The sequence below is a fragment of the Symphalangus syndactylus genome, chromosome 18 (assembly GCF_028878055.3).
Source record: "Symphalangus syndactylus isolate Jambi chromosome 18, NHGRI_mSymSyn1-v2.1_pri, whole genome shotgun sequence".
Classification (NCBI taxonomy): Eukaryota; Metazoa; Chordata; class Mammalia; order Primates; family Hylobatidae; genus Symphalangus; species Symphalangus syndactylus.
This window is the reverse complement of record NC_072440.2, coordinates 57,219,869-57,239,679: the sequence shown is the minus strand read 5'-3', so window position 1 is coordinate 57,239,679 and position 19,811 is coordinate 57,219,869. Positions and strand designations below refer to the sequence as shown.

At 45.2% G+C, this 19,811-nt stretch overlaps 1 protein-coding gene across 8 annotated transcripts in view; it reads right to left on the bottom strand.

Moving 5' to 3' along the window:
* The window catches only part of HIRA (histone cell cycle regulator), a 95,841-nt gene that overhangs the window by 24,437 nt on the left and 51,593 nt on the right, over positions 1-19,811 (bottom strand). For all 8 annotated transcript variants that reach the window (XR_008652583.2, XM_055253596.2, XM_055253594.2 and 5 more), the window contains 3 exons: positions 15,994-16,191; positions 13,751-13,912; positions 188-392 (listed from right to left, as the gene is read on the bottom strand). Coding sequence is in view for 7 of the 8 variants with exons in the window: in XM_055253596.2 (XP_055109571.1) it covers positions 188-392; positions 13,751-13,912; positions 15,994-16,191 (565 nt within the window). In the remaining variant the exon portion in view is untranslated. The remainder of the gene's footprint in view (positions 1-187; positions 393-13,750; positions 13,913-15,993; positions 16,192-19,811) is intronic.

Sequence of the window (19,811 nt, the reverse complement as noted above, 5' to 3'; positions counted from 1 at the left end):
CTGGGTGAGTCAAGGGCAGGTCTGAGGGAGAGCGTGGCCTCCATGCTACATTCCAGGGGCTGCATGTCTAAGCCAGCTGGTTCCCAAGGTGCCCCACCCAGCTGAGGTTTACCATGCACACAGGGCCTTCAAGCTCTAAGTGAAGAAAGGTGGGCTAAAGAAGGCAGGATGGGCCCACTGTCCTCACCTGGACAGACAGAGACACAGGCATGAGACGAGAGTCCTTCCGAGGCCGCCCTTTCTTCTTCTTCTCTACTGTCTCTACCTCAAGCTCAAGTTTTCGCTTGGACAGTGAGGAAGGCTTAGCCGAAGGGACTTTCTCATCGCTGTCACTGCTGCTCTCCAGGAGGTCCCGGGGCCTCAGCTCTTTCACAAGGTTCTGCTCTTTTAACCTGCACAAAAACATTACATCACACTTCCCTTCAGAAACCATTCATGCAAGAAAGAGTGAAGTGAAATATTTAAAGTGCTTAAACAAACCTCTTGCCAACCTAGAATTCTGTGTCCAGTGAAATTATGCCTCAAAAGTAAAGGAGAAATAACGACTTTGTTAGACAAAAATAAACAAAGAGACACCGGAATCTGTTGCCAGAAGACCTGCCTTGCAAGAAATGTTAAAAGTCTTTCAGAGAGAAGATAAATGATGCAGGCCAGAAACTCACATCTGCGTGAAGAAAGGAAGAGTGTTAGAGAAGAAAACAGTGAACATAAAATAGAATCTTTTATATTTCATATTCCCAACTGATCTAAGAGACAACTTTCTGTTCAAACAAATAATAGCCACCATGTCTTGAATTACTATAGTTTATGAATGAGTGAAATAAGTGGTACCAATGTCATAGGGCATGGAAGGAAAGAGTGGGGAAGTCTCTCTACTACCCATGAAGTGGTATAATATTATTTGAAAGTAGAGTTAGGTTATAAATGTTTATTGTAAACTCTAGAGCAATCACCAAAAAATTTTTTAAAAAGCATAATTAATAATGCTGAGAGGAGAGAAAACTTATTTTTATTTTATTATTATTATTTTTTTGGAGATGGATTTTCACTCTTCTCGCCCAGCCTGGAATGCAATGGCATGATCTTGGCTCACTGCAACATCCGCCTACTGGGGTCAAGTGATTCTCCTGCCTCAGTCTCCCGAGTAGCTGGGATTACAGGTGTGTGCCACCATGCCTGGTTAATTTTTGTATTATTAGTAGAGACAGGGTTTCATCATGTTGGCCAGGCCGGTCTTGAACTCCTGACCTCAGGTGATCTCCCTGCCTCAGCCTCCCAAAGTGTTGGGATTATGGGTGTGAGCCACCGTGCCTGGCTGAGAAATCTGAATCCTATAAAATACTCAATTAAAACCAGAGAAGGCAGAAAAAGAAGATAAAAAGAAGTGAAGATTAAAAAAAAAGAATAAGGCCGGGCACACTGCAACCTCTGCCTCCTGGGTTCAAGCGATTCCCCTGCCTCAGCCTGCCGAGTAGCTGGGACTACTGGCACACGTCACCACACCTGGCTAATTTTTTATATTTTAGTAGAGACAGGGTTTCACCGTGTTGGCCAGGACAGTCTCAATCTCCTGACCTCAGGTGATTCACCCACCTCAGCCTCCCAAAGTGCTGGGATTACAGGCATGAGCCACAGCGCTCGGCCACATAAATAATGAGACCCCATCTCTAAGAATAAAAAATAAGTAAATAAATAAATACAAGAAAAGGGGTGATTCTAACTATATGACAACCTGGAACAGGCAAAACTATGGAGACAATAAAAAGATCAGTGGTTTCCAGGGGTTGGGGGAAGGAAGGTAACTATATAAAGCACATAATTTTTAAGGCATTGAAACTATTCTGGCTGGGTGTGGTGGCTCTTTCCTGTAATTCCTACACTTTGGGAGGCCAAGGTGGGCAGATCACTTGAGGTCAGGAGTTTGAGACTGGCCTGGCCAACATGGTGAGACCCGCTCTCTACTAAAAATACAAAAATTAGCCACGTGTGGTGGCACACACATGTAATCCCAGCTACTCGGGAGGCTGAGGTAGGAGAATCGCTTGAACCTGGGAGGCGGAGGTTGCAGTGAGCCGAGATGCGACTGTGCCACCGCACTCCAGCTTGGGCAACAGAGCGAGACTCTGTCTCGAAAAAACCCAAAAAACTATTCTGTAAGATATGATAATGATGAATATATGTCATTATACACTGGTTAAACCCATAAAACGTACAACATCAAGAGTAGACCCAAATGTAAACTTTGGGTGATGGTGTGCCCCACTCTGGTGGGGGATGCTGAAAGTGGGGGATGCTATGGGTATGTTGGGGAGGGGGGCATATAGGAACTGTTTGTATTTCCTGTTCAATTTAGCTGTGAACATAAACTGCTCTAACAAATAAAGCCTATAAAAAAAAAAAAAAAGCTGGTGTAGTTACATAAGCAAAGTAGGCAACAGAGCCAGTAAAGTTATCAAGGATAAAGAGGGGCATTACACAGTGATAAAGATGAAGGAGTCAATTTTTCAAGAAGACAGAACAATTCTGAATAAGTACACGGGTATACCTTGTGTTATTGTGCTTTACTTCACTGTGCTTCGCAGAGACTACGTTTTTTTTACAAGTTGAAGGTTTGTGGCAACCCTGCATCAAGCAAGTCTATTGGCGCCATTTCCCCAACAGCAGGTGCACATTTCGTGTCTCTGTGTCACATTTTGATAATTCTCACAATATTTCAAACATTTTCATTCTTATTGTATCTGTTTTGGTGATCTGCCATTAGTGATCTTTCATGTTAGTATTAATTATAATTGTTTTGGGGCACTGTGAACCATACCCATGTAAGATGGTGAACTTAATAAATGGCATTTATGTTCTGACTGCTCCACCAACTGGTTGTTCTCCTGTCTCCCTTCCTCTCCCCAGGCCTCCCTACTATCTGAGACACAACAATACTGAAATTAGGCCAATCGATAACCCTATAATGGCCTCTAAGTAAGTGTTAAACCAAAAGCTAAAAATGATTAAGCTTAAAGAGGAAGGCACATTGAAAGCTGAGACAGGCCAAAAGCTATACCTTTTGCACCAGTTAGCCAAGGTGTGAATGCAATGGAAAAGCTCTTAAAGGAAGTTAAAAGTGCTACTCCAGTGAACACACGTTTGAAAAGAAAGCAAAACAGCCTTATTGCTAATATGGAGGAAGTTTTAGTGCTCTGGATAGAAGATCAAACCAGCCACAACACTCCCTTAAGCCACAGCTTAATCCAAAGCAAGGCTCTAACTATTTTCAATTCTATGAAGGCTGAGAGAGGTGAGGAAGCTGCAGAAGAAAGTCTGAAGCTAGCAGAGGTTGGCTCATGAGGTTTAAGGAAAGAAGCTGCCTCTATAACATTAAACGGCAAGGTGAAGCAGCAAGTGATAATGTAGAAGTTGCAGCAAGGTATTAGAAGATCTAGCTAAGATCATGGATGAAGGTGGTAACACTAAACAACAGATTGTTAGTGTAGGTAAAACAGCCTTCTATCAGAAGAAGATGTCATGTAGGACTTTCCTAGCTAGAGAAGGGAAGTCAATGCCTGGCTTCAAAGTTTCAGAAGACAGGCTGGTTATCTTATTAGGGGTGAATGCAGTTGGTGATTTTAAGTGGAAGCCAATACTCATTAACTATTCCAAAAATCCTAGGGCCCTTAAGAATTATTCTAAATCTATAAATGCAACAAGAAAGCCTAGATGACAGCACATCTGTTTAGAGCATGGTTTACTGAATATTTGAAGCCCATTGTTGACACCTACTGCTCGGAAAAAAAGATTCCTTTCAAAAGATTGCTGCTCACTGGCAATGCACTTGGTCAACCAAGAGCTCTGACAGAGATGAATGTTGTTTTCATACCAACTAACACAACACACATTCTGCAGCCCATGAATAAGGAGCATTTTCATCTTTCAAGTTTCATTATTTAAGAGGTACTTTTTTGCCTGTGGTCCCAGCTACCTGGAGGCTGAGGCAGGAGGACTGTTTAAGCCCAGAAGTTCTGAGTATAGTGTGCTATGCCAACTGGGTGTCCACATTAAGTTTGGCATCAGTATAGTGACCTTCTGAGAGCAAGAGACCACCAGGTTGCCTAAGGAGAGGTGAACTGCCCAGACTGGAAACAGAGCAGGTCAAAACTCTTGTGTTGATAAGTAGTGGTACTGTGCCTGTGAATAACACTGCACTCCAGCCTGGGCAACATAGCAAGACACTATCTCTTAAATAAATTAAAAATAATAATTAAAAAAAAATTTTGTGGGCCAGGCGTGGTGGTTCATGCCTGTAATCCCAGCACTTTGGGAGGCTGAGGCAGGCAGATCACAAGGTCAGGAGACCAAGACCATCCCGGATAACATGGTGAAACCCCATCTCTACTAAAAATACAAAAAATTAGCCAGGCGTGGTGGGGGGCGCCTATAGTCCCAGCTACTTGGGAGGCTGAGGCAGAAGAATGGCGTGAACCCGGGAGGCGGAGCTTGCAGTGAGCCTAGACCACGCCACTGCACTCCAGCCTGGGCAACAGAGCGAGACTCCGTCTCAAAAAAACAAAAAAACATTTTGTAAGCTATATCAGATTCCTCTGGCAGATCTGGGCAAAGTAATCTGAAAACCTTCCGGAAAGTATTCACCATTCTAGATGTTATTAAGAACATCTGTGATTCACGGGCTGTCAAAATATCAACCTTAACAAAAGTTTGGAAGAAGCGGATTCCAACCCTCATGAATGACTTTGAGGGGTTCAAGACTTCAGTGGAAAAAGTCATTACACATGTGGTGGAAACAGTAAGAGAACTAGAATTAGAAGTAAAGCCTGAAGATGGGACTAAATTGCTGCAATCTCATAAAAAACTTGAACAAATGAGGAGGTGCTAGTTAGGGAAGAGCAAAGAAAGTAGTTTCTTAAGATGGAATCTCCTGGTGAAGATGCTGTGCATATTGTTGAAATAATAAGGGATTTATTTATTTTTATTTTGAGACAGGTTCTCATTCTGTTGCCCAGGCTAGAGTACAGTGGCGGGATCTCAGCTCACTGCAACCTCTGCCTCCTGGGCTCAACGGATTCTCATACCTCAGCCTCCCCGAGTACCTAGGGCTACAGGCATGCACTGTGACAACCGGCTAATTTTTTGTATTTTTAATAGAGATGGGGTTTCACCATGTTGGCCAAGCTGGTCTCGAACTCCTGACCTCAGGTGAACCACCCACCTCGGCCTCCCAAAGTGTTGGGATTACAGGTGTGAGCCACTGCACCTGGACTTTATTGGCATACATTGAAATATATCATGCCATCAAAATCCTTTTTGTAAGGTTGGTATTAATGCCCCCTTTCATTTCTGATTATATTTATTTATATACTAATCATACTTTAATACAACTGTATGTCTGGCTTTTTTCAAATAACATTCCATCTGAACTATTTTTCCATAGTACAGTCATTCTTTGGTATCTGCAGGGGGATTGATTCCATGACCCCCAGGAGATATCAAAATCCAAGGATGCTCAAGTCCCTTATATAAAATGATTTAGTATTTGCATATAATGTAGGCACAGCTTCCAATGTACTTTTTTTTTTTTTTTTTTTTGAGACGGAGTCTCACTCTGTTGTTCAGGCTGGAATGCAGTGGTGTGATCCTGGATCACTGCAACCTCTGCCTCCCAGATTCAAATGATTCTCCTGCCTCAGCCTCCCAAGTAGCTGAGATTATAGGCACGCACCACCACGCCCTGCTAATTTTTGTATTTTTACTGGAGACGAAGTTTTGCCATGTTGGCCAGGCTGGTCTCGAATTCCTGACCTCAGGTGATCTGCCTGCCTTGGCTTCCCAAAGTGCTGGGATTACAGGTGTGAGCCACTGAGGTGAGCCCAGCCAGCCTCCTATATACTTTAAATAATCTCTAGATCACGTATACATAGTACAATGCCTAAAAATAACTTCATTTGCATGGATTCAAAGTAGTACTTGGCATGTAGCAAATTCAGTTTTTGCTTTTTGGAACTCTGTGGAATTTCTTTTCCCAAATATTTTTGATCCATAGTTGGCTGAATCCATAGATGTGGAACCCATGGATACAGAGAAGCGCCTGTACTTTGGTCCTTATAAATATTAAAGAGAGGCAACATAATGAATAGCTTACTTCCTCAACACCTCTCTTTTGAAGAAGTGGGTAAATGTTTCTCAAAATGCTGTGTTAAACATCTCTAAATATGATAGACTTCCTGGATCACAGGCGCTATCACTGATCTTATTTCCTCAAGGAGTTCACCATGAGTGAACTCCTGTCTAGTATCCAAGAGCCCTCATCCCTGCCTGCCTTCCCACTGCTAACCAGCCTCTGGCCTGTCAGCCCCTCCCCTAGGCACTGTCTTCAGCTGTTTTCCCTGCTAGTCACCCGGGTCAAAGAAATGTGGGCAGACACACACACCAGTGTGTAGAATCCTGGATTCTTCTCATTTGTATCCATGTGAAAAACTGAGAAGACAAGAGGCCCATGACACTGCTCTGTGAAATTGAAGAGCCTGTTCCCCTTTCTTCTAATGTCCTACAACAGGGCAAAGCATCCACCTGTGGGTGTAGCTTAATATTCTGGAAGTCCTGAGTCAGTGCTCCTCAAAATCCTTTTTAAATTATTTTTTTAAAAAATGTCAGACATTTGTCTCTCCAAAGAGCTTGTTTTACTATGTTGTAAAAATCAGATCATGTACATTTTCATATTAAATTTTTTGTTAAATAAGCTTTTGGAGCAGTCAAAAATGCTTTCTCTCAAATGTTCTGAATATGGAAATAGAATATTAGCTTGTTCTAATTTTTTCTAACATGAATTTTCCTGGTTCAGACTGATCTGAAAGGGTTTCATGTATTAAAATGGGAGAATCCTATTGTGAAACATGGAAAAAAAGTCAGACTTTTATGTAACTATCGTTTTGTAAAATACAGCAAGAATGTCACAGCAACGTCCAACTATCATCTAAGTTTCTAAGGCGTGCGGTGGCTTCCTGAGCTCACCGCAGCACTGGCCCATGACATTCACTTGCTTGGCGCTGCCGAGCTCCAGCTGCTCCACTCTCTCTGGTTGGGACCCCTGAGAGCCCTTAGGAGTCTCCCCACCTCCTGCCTCTGCCAGATGCCCCATTCAGGGACCCTGGGGCCAGTGGCCCACTGGGAACTGCACCTCCCCAGCCTGCATGTGGGCTTGTATCAGTTATTACAATATCCCTGGGAGCACCAGGTAAATCGATCTATAGCAGTTGCCCAATGGGTCTAGACATCTGTGAAGCAAGAGCACAGCTGGCCAGGGCTGCCCCCCTTACAAATGGGCTCCATCCTAGGTTCTGTCTGCTCAGGCCTACTTGCCCTGTAGTCACTTACCTCAGGTCCCTACGTGCTTCTGCCTGACACCTGGCCTTAGGGGAGGGTGGAGCAGAAGACCCACAGTTTCACCCAGGGCTGCTACCCTGTACCTGGGATGCTAGCATTTGGCTCCCAACCCACCTGAGGCTCTTGGCTAGGAAGTGCCCGTCAGGTTGCAGGGGTCTCACTGCCTAACTGCTGTGACGCACAATGAAGGAACAACAGCAGGAGCTGACACGTGCTGCTCACTGTGAGGCAAGGACCAAGATACGGCTTTACAGGCCCAAGGTTAAGGGATACCTCCTATGAGGAGGGTTTTCCTGGCAGGTCCATTCTGCCTGAGAGAAGATGGACTCAGAAAGACCATGTGTCTCAAGATTATCCCTCCTCCCTCTCTGAGGAAGTGGGGACCTGGGTCTAACCTGCAAGGTGTATTACTTTGTGCACCACCCCTAACCACTGCATGACACTGTGCCTCAAAGAAAATCTCCACTGAAGGCCAGGTGCGGTGGCTCACACCTGTAATCCCAACACTGGGAGGCCGAGGTGGGCACATCACTTGAGGTCAGGAGTTCAGACCAGCCTGGCCAACATGGTGAAACCCCGTCTGTACTAAAAATACAAAAATTAGCCAGGCGTCATGGCATACACCTGTAATCCCAGCTACTAGGGAGGCTGAGGCAGAATTGCTTGAGCCTGGGAGACAGAGGTTGCAGTGAGCCAAGACTGCACCACTGCACCCCAGCCTGGGTGACACAGTGACACTCTGTCTCAAAAAACAAACAAACAAAGAAAATCTCCACTGATGGGTGTTTTTTTGTTTTGTTTTGTTTTTGTTTTTTGAGACAAGTCTTGTTCAGGCTGGAGTGCAATAGTACAATTTCGGCTCACTGCAATCTCTGCCTCTTGGGTTCAAGCGGTTCTCCTGCCTAAGCCTCTCGCCATCACACTCGGCTAATTTTTGTATTTTTATAGTAGAGATGGGGTTTCACCATGTTGGCCAGGCTGGTCTCCAACTCCTGACCTCAGGTGATCAGCCCACCTTGGCCTCCCAAATTACAGGCGTGACCCACCGCGCCTGGCCTGTTTTGTTTTTGTTCTTGTTTTGAGACAGGGTCTCACTCTGTTGCCCAGGCTGCAGTGGAGTGATTTCTGCTCACTGCAACCCCTGTCTCCTGCGTCCAAGGAATTCTGCTGCCTCAGCCTCCCGAGTAGCTGGGACTACAGGCACGCACCACCACGCCCAGCTAATTTTTGTATTTTCAGCAGAGATGGGGTTTCGCCATGATGATCAAGCTGGTCTCAAACTCCTGCACTCAAGTGATCCACCCGCCTCGGCCTCCCAGAATTCTAGGATTGACTACAGGCATGAGCCACTGCACCAGGCCTCCAGTGATGGGTGTTTTAAAGGGCTCCTCCTGGTTTTCATTGAGAATCAATACAAGAAAACAGCCACATCAAGAAAGTATCTGCATTTTCTGTAAGGCCTTTGTTAAAGATACTGGGACTTGTTTTATTTCATTTTCCTCACATAAGGATCCAACCCAACCTGAGAATTTAGCACCAGGCTCCTAGAAGCTCACTATACTCATTCTGTCTGGAAAGGAGGAAGCTCAGACCCAAGTGAATGCTCACTCACTGCCACTTTCAAGTGAGAAGCTGAGGATGACAAATGTGATGGTGGCCCCTTATTATACAGATCTTGCTAGAGCCATATTTATGGCTGGACGGTCTTGTGAGACCCTGTGGACACAGCTGCTGAGGAACCAACCCTTGTGGCACCAGGACCCAGGATATACAGTCAAGATTTTGTCTCCTAAGCCAATCCAAGGGCTATCCTCCGGCTTCTCATTCAGGGTATGCACTACATGAGAGATAAGGGCCACAGAAAGCCACGAAGCAAACATGAGTGTCTTCCTCAATAAGCAGGACTGTCTGTGGCACACTGTAGTTTCTCTCAGGTGGGGAATTCATTTTATTTATTTTGTTCAGAACTTGCTCCATTTCAAAATCTGAGGTTTCTTCACCTTCTGGTAAGCCTCTTAACTCCCTCTTGACAACCCTCCACAGCACATCCTCCTGGGGGGACTCCTCTCCATGGCCCTGTCTTCAGCTCCACCTCCTCACCACTGTGCCACTCTGGCCAATTTTGTAGACTGAATGTTCTTTTCAGCTGGTTCTGATCTGCTCTCTGAAATGCTTGTTGACTTTTAAACTGCAATGATTATTATTTTTCTTTTCTAAAAGTATTTTTTTTGGTTCATTTCCAAATCTGGTTTTTGATGGTGTATTATTCTTTTAATTTTTATTGAGATATATATATCATAAACTTCACCATTTTAAAGTATAGAATCATTAGCTTTTAGTATATTCATAAGGTTATGCAACCATCATCACTGTCTAATGCCAGAGCATTTTCATAATTCCAAAAAGAAACTCTGTACCCATTGGTAATCACTCCTCATCCTCCCTCCCTCAGACCCTGGCAACCACTGTTACTCTACCTTCTTTATGGATTTTCCATTCTGGACATTTCATATCAATGGAATCATACAACCTATGATCCTTTGTGACTGGCTTCTTTCTCTTACCATAAGTCTTTAAGGTTTATCGTTATTGTAGCACATGTAAGCATTCCATTCCTCTTTATTGTTGAATAATATGCTATTGTATGGGTAGACCATATTTTGCTTATCTATTCATCACCTGATGGACCTTTGGGCTGTTTCCACTTTTTGGTTATTATGTACGGATATGAACATTCATGTATGAGTTATTGCATGGATATATGTTTTCAATTCTCTTAGGTATGTATCTAGGTGTGGGAACTGCTAGGTCAGATGATAACTCTATATTTCACCATTCGAGGAACTTCCAGACTGTTTTCCAAAGGTGCTAAAAGACTTTACATTCCTACCAGCATGTATATGAGGGTTCCCTTTAGAGCTAATTTTTGTTTATAGAATAGAATATTAATCTTTCCTCACATTTTGTTTTAGCTTTCATGTCCTTCAAGACTTAAGCATACTTTATAGTGCCATCTGACAATTCTATGATCACAGGTTTATAGGACCAACACTTCTTATTATCTGACTATCTGATCTTTTAATTACAGACCTCCAAATGGGTATGAAGTATTTCACCGGAGTTTCGCTTTGTATTTCCCTGATGGCTAATGATGTTGATTGTCTTTTTATGTGCCTGTGCTTTGTATATATTCTTTGCAGTTTCTCTTCAGATCTTTTGCTCATTTTAAAGCTGTGTTATTCGTCCTTTTATTGTTGAATTGTAAAAGTTCTTTATATAATTTAAATTTTGGACTTTAATTAGATGTGATTTGCAAGTATTTTCTCCCATGCTGTAGGTTGTCTTTCAATTCTGATAGTGCTTTGGAAGCAAAAAAGCTTTTAATTTTTTTTTTTTTTTTTGAGATGGAGTTTTGCTCTTTTGCCCAGGCTGGAGTGAAGTGGCGTGATCTCTGCTCACTGCAACCTCTGTCCCCTGAGTTTAAGCGATTCTCTTGTCTCAGCCTACTGAGTAGCTGGGATTATAGGCACCTGCCACCATGTCTGGCTCATTTTTGTATTTTTAGTAGAAATGGGGTTTCACCATGTTGGCCAGGCTGGTCTCGAACTCCTGACCTCATGTGATCCACCCACCTCAGCCTCCCAAAGTGCTAGGATTACAGGCGTGAGCCACCGTGCCTGGCCAAGCTTTTAATTTTTAAAATGGTTTTATAAAGATGAGGTCTTGCCATGTTGCTCAGGCTGGTCTTGAATTACTGGACCTTCTGTCTCAGGTTCCAAAGTGCTAAGATTATAAGCATGAGCCATTGTATCCAGTCAAAAGTTTTAAATTTTGATGAAGTCCAATTTATTGATTCCTTCCTTTAGTTGTTTGTGCATTAGGTGTCATATCTAAGAAACAGTTGCCTAATCCAAGGTCACATAGATTTCTATCTATATTTTCTTCTAAGAGTTTTATAGTTTTTGCTCTTACATTTAGTTCTTTGTTCCCTTTTGAGTTAATTTTTGTTTACAGAATACAGTATTAATCTTTCCTCACATTTTGTTTTAGCTTTCCTGTCTTTCAAGACTTAAACATATTTTATAGTGCCATCTGACAATTCTATGATCACAGGTTTACAGAAACCTAAGTCTCCCAGTAAGTATGTCTTCTGACATTTGTGCATGACAGGCACTTTCTTCTTGTGACAGTGGATTTTATGATCATCTAAGCAGTGCTTTATCAGTGGTAATGCTGTATGCCCTGGCCCAAGGAATGTCACTGCATGGTGGATAAGCATCTCTGCCAAGTGCCTCTGGATGTCAATTAGACCAGGATCTCCTTTGTGTTCATTTCTCGGGTTGGTGATTTCTAGACAACACAGCTAGTGTTAAACTGGCCCTGAATCCACATGAGGGCAGGCCTGTGGTTACACAGTCTCAAGGGAAGACTGTTCTCCCAACCCAAAAACAGGATGAGACATTCCAACTTCTCTGCTAGTTCTTGTGCTGCCAGTTGGATTCTCCCAGGTCTGCCTCAGTCCTTTTTTAAGCAGCTTGACTTTATGCTGGTGACTTAATTCCAACTCCTACATGGCTTAGACCCCAGGCTTTGTCTCAAGTCGATGTGGTCATTAAAACTCAAGGTCCTCAGTCAAGTCCTCTTGACTGAGTCCTCGCTGCTCTGGCTTTTTTGTTCACTCTTAGATTTTAGACTCTGGGTACTGCCCTTTCCTGTGAACTTGTCATTCATTTTAGGGATGAGGGTTGCATTTAATCCAGCATTTCAAAGTATTTAGAAGCACGGAGGCCGGGCGTGGTGGCTCACGCCTGTAATCCCGGCACTTTGGGAGGCTGAGGCGGGTGGATCACCTGAGGTCAGGAGCTCGAGACCAGCATGGCCAACATGGTGAAACCCCATCTCTACTAAAAATACCAAAAATTAGCTGGGTGTGGTGGCAGGTGCCTGTAATCTCAGCTACTTGGGAGGCTGAGGCAGGGGAATCAATCAAACCTGGGAGGCGGAGGTTGCAGTGAGCAGAGTAGCTAGGACAATAGACACATGCCACAACACCTGGATAATTTTTCTGGTGGAGATAGGGGTCTCAATATGTTGCCCAGGCTGGTCTCAAACTCCTGGCCTTAAGCGATCCTCCTGTCTTGGCCTCCCAAAGCATTTGGGATTACAGGCATGAGCTATCGAACGTGGCCTGCATTGAGTTAATTATGAAACAAGCATGATTAGATTACAGAGTAGACTACAAGATTCCACACCAAGTTTATAGATACAGCAACAAACTTGCAGAAAGGGTACTCCCATGCTAGCTTCCAGGAACTGTTTTCCAAGGAGAATAAATCCTGCCCAGACATGCAGTTTTGGACAGGGCTTTTCAGAAGCAAAGCCCCAGAGGTAGCATGCTGTGGCTTTAGCTCCAAATCACCATCTACTGCAAGGACAGGTCACATACAAATGCTCCTTTTGTTGGGCACCTGCTGGCTGTGTGGCTACTGCAAGTTTCTGACCAGTGTCCTTGTACTTGGCTGATGGTGGCACAAGCTAGGGTGTGTCTGCTCAGGGCTGCTGAGCCCTATAAACCTTGCAGTGGGGTGCAACTCTTAAGGGACAGCTCTTAAGCCCCCAAAGTCTACCCCACATCTGCCTCTCCTCTCCTAGGCTCTGACTCACTGGGATGTGAACTTAGCTCCTTGTCAAGCCAGGCTTGGAGGGAGGGGCCCTCTCAGAGGCAGAGAACTTCAGTGCCAATGGCAGAGGCTACAGACATTCGCTCTGGCCACCTCGGGAGGATGCACTACTGCGAAACTCCAAGAAATAAAGAACTACAGCCTGCATGATGTCACAGCTGTGTTTGAGGGGAGACCTAGAGAATGGACAAGTAGCATAGCGTCCACAAGAGCTCAGAAGCCAATCTGACTTGACAAAGACCTCACCTACATCATTTTTATTGCAGCTCTCTACCTCTGGTCAGTTTCTGAGTGGAAGGCCGTCATTTCCATGATGTATCAATATCAGAGGCTTCCACCTCTCCAACTAATCTCATGCTCTCTTCTGTGCGAACTCTGGGCTCCATCCAAACACCATTATTCTCAGTCCAGCCTCTGCATTGATCAATCCTTGTGCCTTTGCCCTTGTGGTTCTTTTGCCTTGTCCTCCCCCACAGCTCCTTCCAGCCACCTTCCCACTTGAAGGAGCCAACTCTTTCTCCTGGTGGCTCACTAAGGGCTCTGCAGTCTTGCTCCATGTATTGAGGGGCTAGAGTCTTTTCCCCAACAGGAAGGCAGGTTGCTTGGTGGGAACACTGCCGCTGTGCGGTTGACCCATGCCTGCACCCTCCCTGGTCCTTCAGGGTCCTGCAGCTACCACCTACCTTTCCACAGCTGTCGGAGTCACGCTGGTCAGGGCAGGAGCACCTGGTGTGGCTTTGGACCGCTCTGTGAACCGGGAGTCAAACGCTTTCATGGGTTCGATCTTGGACGGGGTCGTTAACACAGAAGGTGACAATGCAGCAGGAGTAGAGGTAGCATTCATACTGGGGTGAAGAAGAGGGGAGGCATGTCAAGTGCAATCCTGAAAGGATCTGGAGGTCTAGTATTTGCATTATTTGGAGCCTACTAAAGAAGGCACAAATATCAAACTTCCATAAACACAAAAAATTTCAAGATACAATCTACCGCTCCCATTTCTTTAAAATTTTCATGTGTTAAAATTATGGACACCTAGAAGGTTGTGAGCAAATGCATTCACATTTCCCCCTTTGCACTGTTCTGAGAGCTTTTGGGGGTAGAATGAGGGCTAGAACATGGTTCTTACAACCCTTTTCTCTAGTCATACTGCCCTATCTCCACAACTTAAATACAGCACCTCTACGCCAAACCACTCCAACCGCTCACCTTTCCCACTTTGACAATGAGTCTCATGAGATAAGCCTGCACCTGGGGTCCTGAAGCCATGGTCTGCTCCTGGCCTTTACCCTTAGTCAGGCATCCTCCATCCTGAGCGGCCCCTCCCATATCTCCCTGTGACAGTGTCACATTCTTAGCATTACGTTCCAAGTGCTCATCACACAACTTTCATCTTCTATTCCATAGAGAAAGGAGAGGCCAGGCAGAAGCCTGCCTGGTCCATCCTTCATGTCCAAGCCCACACCACACGCTTTGGGACCATGGCCACTGGGCCTCCTCCTGAGCACACCCAGGATAACACCTTCCACTCCTATCTGCCAAGACACCACACCACATGCCTGGTAGTCACCCTGGACAGCCCCATTCTTCTCCTCCATGATCTGTGGCCACTAGAATGGGCCATCCCCAAAGAGTTCTCAGATCTGGCATGGTCTGTCCTTCTCAGGCTCCCTTCTTCCTGGCATGCTTTGCTTCCTCACTGGTCTTGCTGCTCAGTCTTCTCTTCCTATCCTCTCAGGGTCCCCCCAGGGCAGTGACCTAATGTTTGGGCATGCCTCCACAGCCATGGTGCTAGCACCCAGAAGTAGGAGGCTGCAGTAACATAAGACTCCATTCCACCAGTGGAGAATTGCTCTAACGGTATCAGCTATATCCCAAAAGCAGGGGGCTGCAGTAACACAAGACTCCATTCCACCAATGGAGAATCGCTTTGACAGTATCAGCTGTATGTGCCAGGGAGTGGTCAATTTGGGGCACCGCCACCTAATAGAGTCACTTTCCTAAAATGGAGGTCTCAAAGCCTTCTACATCTCCACTCTGGGGAAAAGCCCAGACTACCTGATCCAGCACAGATACCTTGGCCTTCTCCCCCTTCTTGGCCTTCCTCAGGGGATTGGGGGGGCTGCTGCCCCTAATCCCCAGGCCTCATCCCCTGGTAGGCCTATATGAGCCCTGTGGAGGGTACCCTCTGAGGCACCTCCCTGATCCCTGAGATACCAGCCCCTCTTTGGATGGCTAGCCATTTCTACCCAGGGGACCTGAGGGGCCACCTGCAACCCTGTGACTGCCTCTCCCCCACCAGCCTACACACTCCCTGAGGATGAGGACCCACCAATTAAGCCCCTGCGATGGCTGGGGCCTAGCAGGGTGTGTAACCCAGAGCAGGTGCTGAGCAAATGTTCACTCCTGGCTTTCCTTTGTGCTTGCCTGGTTCTTTATGATTTCTAATTTGGTTTCCAAGTAACAATGGGTGAGGACACAGGCTCTGTGAGTGAATATAATTCTGAGAGTATGAGGGGAGTCTGTGCCCTCCCACAGGAGCACCCTGCCTAGGATGAATGCTGTGCGATGTGCTCAGCAGAGTGAAGTGGAGGCTGAGGCCCCAGAAATGTGAAGTACCTCCAGTGTAGAGCTGCCAGGTGGGGCTGACCCTGTAGCACGTAGCATTTCAGTGGTAGTTCCCACCCTTAGCAGCCTGACCCTTGGTAAGCCTTGATACACTCTTTGTGAAATCCTCACAGTCCTGTGCATCAGAGACTCACTGAACAAGTCCTCCCCTCTGAGAAGTCCCCATTTCAAATCACGCATTTTTTTCTTTTTTCATTGTAGGGGCCACAAAGTGCAAACAGAATAAAATTCTCTGTCCTCAAAACTATGTGCAAACCTGAACTTTCCCCAAGGACAGGAACAAGCCTTGGCACCCACTAACCTGTCTTTATTGACAGAATCGCCTGCAGGTCTGGCACTGGCAGCCACCACAGGCTCTGTGCAAGGCTTCGAGGCGCCGAAGGAGTTAGGGGTACTGGAGTCCAGTGGCAGTAGCTGTGGACTGCTATGAGAAGAGAGCATGGTGCCCGCGAGGGAGCCCGAGAGGGGGATGCTGTTAAAGAATGCCGTAGAGAAGTCCCTGTCATCAAGTAAGAACAAAAGTCAGCCTTGAAAGTCAGGTGCCACATCCAGTACTTTATATATTCAAATAACTTTTTTCTAGGTCCAAAGGCAGTATGTTTTCATGATAGAAAATCTGCAAAGTTACAGAAAAGTAAAAAGAAAATTAAAGCCACTTAATATACTACATTTAATTGAATCTAGGATTTACAGGTTCTGTATGTACTACTAAGAAAGAAAACGATGCTACTAATTGTCAGATGCCATTGATTGTAAAACACATCCAAATCTCAGAGGTGTTAAACTGTGCAAACACATGTCTTAGGAGGAATGAAATACAGCAATACAGAAAGGGCCTCCCTTTCATGAAGGGCCATGGGGCATGGCACTAGATGGGTATGCCATAATATACCTAACCCAGCCTCTACTGAGGGACCAGAAGACTGTCTCCAGCTTTTTCTATAATAGATGCTGCTGCACCAGGAGGCAAGGTATTGCAGTGTCAAAACTGAGGATTCTGGGACAGCCAGATCTGACTCCTCTGCCATTTGTAAGCTTGTGACTTGCTCCAACTACTCTTGTGCCTCCACTCATGTCTGCAAAATACAAAGTGCCAGGACTCTCCCCATGGGGTTGCTGTCAGGACTAAAGTAGTTGGCGTAGGACACTCTTAGAACACATATTAGCTGCTCAAAGAATTATGAAATTCTAATAATTGTCATTACACCTAAGATTCATATAATACATGGGATAAATTCTTAGAAGTGGAATTGTAGCAGCAAATGAAATGTTCACTGATGATTTGGAATAAATATTTCTAAAGTGCCCTCCTCAGAGGTTTAAATTACAAGCCATGTATGAGAGCGCCTATTTCTCCACATAGGTGCTTAGTAACACTTTTATCAAATTTCTTGACACGTAACAATCTGACAGAAAAAAAATGGTATCTTATTTTGATATGAGTGATGTTGACATTTTTTCTTTTTCTTTTCTTTTCTTTTTTTTTTTTGAGACAGAGTCTTGCTCGTCGCCCAGGCTGGAGTGCAGTGGCGCGATCTCAGCTCACTGCAAGCGCCGCCTCCCGGGTTCACGTCATTCTCCTGCCTCAGCCTCCCGAGTATCCCGCCACCACGCCCAGCTAATTTTTTGTATTTTTAGTAGAGACAGGGTTTCACCGTGTTAGCCAGGATGGTCTCGATCTCCTGACCTCGTGATCCCCCCGCCTTGGCTTCCCAAAGTGCTGGGATTACAAGCGTGAGCCACCGTGCCCAGCCGACAGTTTTTCAAAATAGAAATACTTGATTTCTGCCCAGGCGCAGTGGCTCATGCCTGTAATCCCAGCACTTTGGCAGGCCGAGGCAGGTGGATCACTTGAGGTCAAGAGTTCGAGACCAGCCTGGCCAACATGGTGAAACCCCGTCTCCACTAAAAATATAAAAATTAGCCGGGCATGGTGGTGGGCACCTGTAATCCCAGCTACTTGGGAGGCTGAGGCAGGAGAATCTCTTGAACCCAGGAGGCAGAGGCTGCAGTGAGTTGAGATCAAACCACTGCACTCCAGCCTGGGCAACAGAGTGAGACTTCGCCTCAATTAAAAAAAAAAAAAAGAAAGAAAGAAATACTTGATTTTTTTTGTGACTGCTTGTTCATATGCTTTGTCTGCTGTTTTGTTATTGTATTGGCCTTTATTACTGATTTGTAAAAACCATTTACATATTAAAAAAACATTCCTTATATGGTAGGAAATGTTTTACCTGGGATGTTGTGTTTCAACCATTTATGGCCTTTTTTATTGAGACAAAGTCTCGTTCTGTCGCCAGGCTGGAGTGCAGTGGTGCAATCTCGGCTCACTGCAACCTCTGCTTCCTGAGTTCAAATGACTTTCCTGCCTCAGCCTCCCAAGTAGCTGAGACTACAGGGGTGCACCACCACGCCCAGCTAATTTTTGTATTTTTTAGTAGAGATGGGGTTTCACCATGTTGGCCAGGATGGTCTTGATCTCTTGACCTCGTATCCACCTGCCTCAGCCTCCAAAAATGCTGGGATTACAGGTGTGAGCCACCACGCCCAGACAGCCTATCTTTTAAATGCACTAAAATTTTAAAATTTTTGTGTACTCTAAATTGTCATTTACAGAAAACACTTTTTTGACCTCTGAGATTATAAAAAATATTCTTCAAGGGAATCTTCTAAAATTTTAAACAAAAAATTTTAAACAACAATTTAAAAAGAAACGAACTCTAAGCTGTTTAGAATGTATGCAATGGTAAGTTATGAGGTTGGGACCCAACATCGTTTCTAGGAGGTGCCGTGTAGTCCTGTCTTCCATTTACCGAATTAGCCAATGTTTTTTTTGAGACGGAGTCTCGCTCTGTCGCCCAGGCTGGAGTGCAGTGGCGCAACCTTCGTTCACTGCAAGCTCCGCCTCCCGGGCTCACGCCATTCTCCTGCCTCAGCCTCCAGAGTAGCTGGGACTACAGGCGCCCGCCACCACGCCGGGAGAATTCTTTGTATTTTTAGTGGAGACGGGGTTTCACCATGTTAGCCAGGATGGTCTCAATCTCCTGACCTCGTGATCCACCCGCCTCGGCCTCCCAAAGTGCTGGGATTACAGGCATGAGCCACCGCGCCCGGCCCCAATGTTTTGTGTTTTTTTTTTTTTTTTTGACGGAGTCTCGCTCTGTCGCCCAGGCTGGAGTGCAGTAGCGCAATCTCGGCTCACTGTAAGCTCCGCCTCCCGAGTTCACGCCATTCTCCTGCCTCAGCCTCTCCGAGTAGCTGGGACTACAGGTGCCCGCCCCTATGCCCGGCTAATTTTTTTTGAATTTTTAGTAGAGACATGGTTTCACAGTGGTCTCGATCTCCTGACCTCGTGATTCGCCCGCCTCGGCCTCCCAAAGTGCTGGGATTACAAGCGTGAGCCACCGCGCCCGGCCCCAATGTTTTATCATTGATGTGAAATGCTACCTTTAAAATTCCCATAAATATTCAAGGCTGTTTCCTCATTATTTTATCATGTTCCACTACACTATCTACTCATGTGTCAGTATCTCACTGTTTTGAGTATGACAGCTTTTAAGTCTTAATTTCTGGTGGGGCTAGTCTTCCTTGATTAATCTTCTTTTTCAGAAATATTTCAGCCATTCCTATTTATTTTTCCACATAACTTTATTTATTTATTTCATACAAAGTCTCACTCTGTCACCCAGGCTGGAGAGTGGCACAATCTTGGCTCACTGCAACCTCCTAGGTTTAAGCAATTCTCCTGCCTCAGCCTCCAAGTAGCTAGGACTACAGGCGTGCACCACCACTCCCAGCTAATTTTTATATTTTTAATAGGGATGGGGTTTCACCATGTTGGCCAGGCTGGTCTCAAACTCCTGACCTCAGGTGATCTGCCTGCCTCGGCCTCCCAAAGTGCTGGGATTACAGGTGTCAGCCACTGTGCCCAGCTGATTTTTCCACATAACTTTATTGTTACCTTGTCTGATTCCAAAAATGCCTACGGTTATTTGTACTGGTTAAATTTATAGGCCACAGGAGAGCTGACATCTTTATGATGCTATCCTAGTTAATCAATGGTATGAATTTCTAGTTATTTCTTTGAGTTTTCTTTGAAGCCTCTCAGTAGGGTTTTTA